The sequence below is a fragment of the Arachis stenosperma genome, chromosome 5 (assembly GCF_014773155.1).
Source record: "Arachis stenosperma cultivar V10309 chromosome 5, arast.V10309.gnm1.PFL2, whole genome shotgun sequence".
Classification (NCBI taxonomy): Eukaryota; Viridiplantae; Streptophyta; class Magnoliopsida; order Fabales; family Fabaceae; genus Arachis; species Arachis stenosperma.
Genome location: NC_080381.1, coordinates 132,733,964 through 132,737,679, shown reverse-complemented (window position 1 = coordinate 132,737,679; position 3,716 = coordinate 132,733,964). Strand labels below are relative to the sequence as shown.

The following is a 3,716-nucleotide window of genomic DNA, read 5'->3' as shown; positions in this document are numbered from 1 at the left end:
CCCCCTGCAATCTTCATCGATATTCGCAATAGTTTTGTGACATCCAACCCAATCTGCACTTTAATTATTTGCTCCTCTTTTCCTCTTAAAATAAATAAGTCAACATCCATCACTTCTCCCTTCACTCTCCCCAGCTTCCTACCTAATTCTTTCGTTTTACAATGTTCCGGTAAACCCTACAACTGAATTCATATAGGCACCTGTAGAAATTCAGTTTTCACAATTGAATCTTCTCATTTCCATCTCTTTAGGTTGAGAATATAATTTTAAATAGTCAAGGGGCTCCATTCTCAGTCCTAAATTTCTAATCATCTCAATCTCCTTTTCAAAGAAAAATTAAAACATGTTGCCACCATAATCTAAAATTTTGAAGCCCACCGACTATCTCCAGATCGCAAGTAGAGCAGCCTTTTACGTACCAGCATTGAACTTATGATCAGCTATTAATCTCCCAACTAGACTTCTTGTACATTTCTCCAAACCTTTCTTTATATCGTCCTCCTCAAATTCAATAATTTGATCTTCCTTCAGTACCTCTAATGCTCCTCCTAACCCCTGAAATGCAGTAGATGTTATCATTATCAATTCGTATGAGATTTACTCATAGAAAATTTAATAAAAATTAACCTCAAAATTCTAACAGAGCATTTTTTGAAAAATGCTAACAACATGACACTTTAAAAATTAAAAATAGTTGCATATCATGCTAAAAATGACAGTAAATTATTGTTAGAAGTAACTTATTTTTAATAAATTGTTTTATTTGATTTTTCAGTTGTATTTATTTATTTGGATAATTATTCAAATAATAAGAGTATAAAAAATATTTTTATTAATATAACGATATATAATTAGATATATATGTACAAATTTTAGGTATATTAAATTAAATTTTGAAAATTGTATTTTAAAAAGAATAATATAATTTTATAAACAACCTCCGATAATAAATTAAAATTATTTCAATTAAGCGGCATCTAATAATTGCATTTGTAAACACATACAGGGCAAAGGCCTATCACCACGTGTCAAAATCCTACAGGAGAAGTATTCAGTGACCTTAAGTCCTCAACAACCACAAATTCCAGGTTCGAGAAATGACCTGTTCCCAGTAAACTGGTCCTACCATTTACGTTTAAGAGCATCTCATGACTCAGCCATCCCAATCTTTTTTTGCTTTTTGTCCCACGTGGAATCACCATTCCTATTTCCCTCCGCTCCAACCATTTTTCTTATTCTAATCTTCATTTTTATGAATAAGAAATAAAAAATATAAAAAAAATTAGTAAAATTTATTATTTTTTATTAACATTTTTAATTATTAGTTTAATTTTTTTATTTTAATAATATAATTTTAATTTATATTTTTAAATATTATTAATTAATAATTGATAAAAATAATAAATTTTATTAATTTTTAAATTAAAAAAAATAATTTTATTAATAAGTGTTTAAAATATCAAAATATAATATTTAATTATTTTATGATATAACTATTTATAGATTTAATATTATTAAATATTTAAAATATTTTTATTCTTATAAAAAAAATATTTTATAGTTTCTAAATAAAAATTTAATTAATATTATTCAAATAAGATATATAATATTGATCTCCAAATATTTTTTTTATTTTTATGTTAACTATTACCTATTGGCTATTGTTTAAAATTCATTAATATTTCAATTAATAGTTTGTAATTTTGTATATTATTTTTCGTTAGTTTCGAGGCTTTTTCTTTCTCATAATTAATTAATAATCGATAAATTTAGTTTTTAACATTATCGTTCCACATCTGTCCTTGTTGTTTCTTCCTCTATATATCCCTCGCCCCTTCCTTACAAATTTCTCTCTTTCCAGTTGTCACTGTTTTAGGTGCACCTTCTCAAATTGAAAACCATCATTTGTTTTTCTCAAAAACCCCCACACATACAGAAAAATAAAAAATATAAAAAATGCAAGTTCCATTGATAGACAGGCTCAACGATCTCCAAGCAGGTCTCAGTACACTGCAGAACCCATCTTTCCCTTCTCAGATCACTTCAACCTCCATCGCCGGAATCCAATCTGTTTCCATAGCCTACAGTTTCTGCAAATGGGGCGCTTTGATTCTCGCTCTAGTCGCCACCGTTGGCGGCATATTCAACAGAGTCACCATCTTCATCATCAGGTTCCGCAACAAAGCCCCTTCACTTCCCTCAATCTCGTTTAGCTCCGACGATGATTACACAAGCTCCGACAACGACGATGCCATTTCGGATTTGTCATCGTCGTCGGAGTTTGAAGACGGACACGAAAATGAACTCTCCGTGTTTTCCAGTTTTCAACGAGTGAACGAGTATTTTCGAGTGAGAGGCGCAAATGGAAACGACGTCGTCGATGAGGACGACGTTCAGAATCAAAACGACAACAGTTGGCTTAAACGACGTCGTAGCATTGGTGATATTTTTTCCCTTTCGGAAATCGCCAACAGCAAGAGCGTCGTGAAATTGTGGGACAGCATAGGGTTTGGATTGGGTCTCGATTTCGATGATTACGAAGAGAGGCTGGACGGTGTCGTTTCGGGTTACGACATCCACGATGAGCCGTCGGGTTCCACGGCTGCAGCGTCGCGCTCTGTGGTTCTCTCCGCCGGAGAGGGCGCGCGTGGTAATTTGGCGGTGAAGATTTGGGACACGCGCCTCAGGAAACGGAAGCCGACGGTGGTGGCGGAGTGGGGCCGGAGCGTGGGAAAGAATGTGCGGGTTGAATCTGGCGGCGTTCAGAAGGTTTACGTCACTGATGAAGGCCGTTACGGCGTTACGGTAGGTGACATGAGGAAAGTGTTGACGCCGTTAGGCAACGTAACGGAATCTGATGCGGATACTTGGTGGGATGCTGATGCTGTTATTGTCTCGGACGAGCCGTATTTGGGTGGTGATGACCATTCAATGTTGAGGACAAGTTAAATAAATGCGATTTCTGGTTGGCGCATACTGTTTAATGGGAAAGGGAAAAAAAAAAAAGAAAATAATGGCACTATTGGATATTTTCTTGAAAATTTTCTAAATGTATTTGTATTATTTGATTAATTGTAAATTGAGTAGTATGTGTATAATTAAATTGTCAATTGACTAGGTCGTTTAATTTACACAACCATATTTTACGCGTGTGGTTTTTGGGGAAATCTCTTGCGAGATGCGCTTGGTTTAAAACAAGCGGTCTTAATTCAATAAAGTTAATTAGTTCCGTGTAAGCTTTAATATTATATTTCATTGGTAATCAGAGGGAGTTTGCAAGCCGCACCCGGCGAACTCTATGTAGAGTTTTAGAGTTCGGCATATTATATAAATTTAGTGGGATCATTTGTGTTTGTTGTATTTTTGTACAATTTTTTTTAAATTTACTGTCTTTTTTTTATTTTGTCTTTTGAACGCACGTAAAATTTATTGTAAACGACATTTTTAGTTTCAGGTTAGTAAATAATAGTTTAGTTAGAATTAAGTTTTTTACTTACTTAGAGTTAGTTTTTTTCTAGTTTAGTTAGCGTAACTCTTGACATGTTAATTAAAATAATTTAGTTATAGGCTGTTTGTTAGTTACTGTTAATTATTTTTTATGTTAGCTAAAATTTGTTATGTAATTGTTTATTGTCTATAACTTGGTAATTAGTATAACAAAGTAAATTGTTAGTTAGTTTAGTTAGAATAATTAGTAAGTTGTGACTCAGAAGGTA

The 3,716-nt window shown here is 33.0% G+C and overlaps 1 protein-coding gene across 1 annotated transcript; it reads left to right on the top strand.

Moving 5' to 3' along the window:
- The first annotated feature begins 1,840 nt into the window (after positions 1-1,840).
- Positions 1,841-3,445, top strand: LOC130982085 (uncharacterized). The gene has a single exon (XM_057905941.1). The coding sequence runs from the start codon at positions 1,957-1,959 to the stop codon at positions 2,947-2,949; it is 993 nt and encodes a 330-aa protein (XP_057761924.1). The 5' UTR covers positions 1,841-1,956; the 3' UTR covers positions 2,950-3,445.
- Positions 3,446-3,716: the final 271 nt, after the last annotated feature.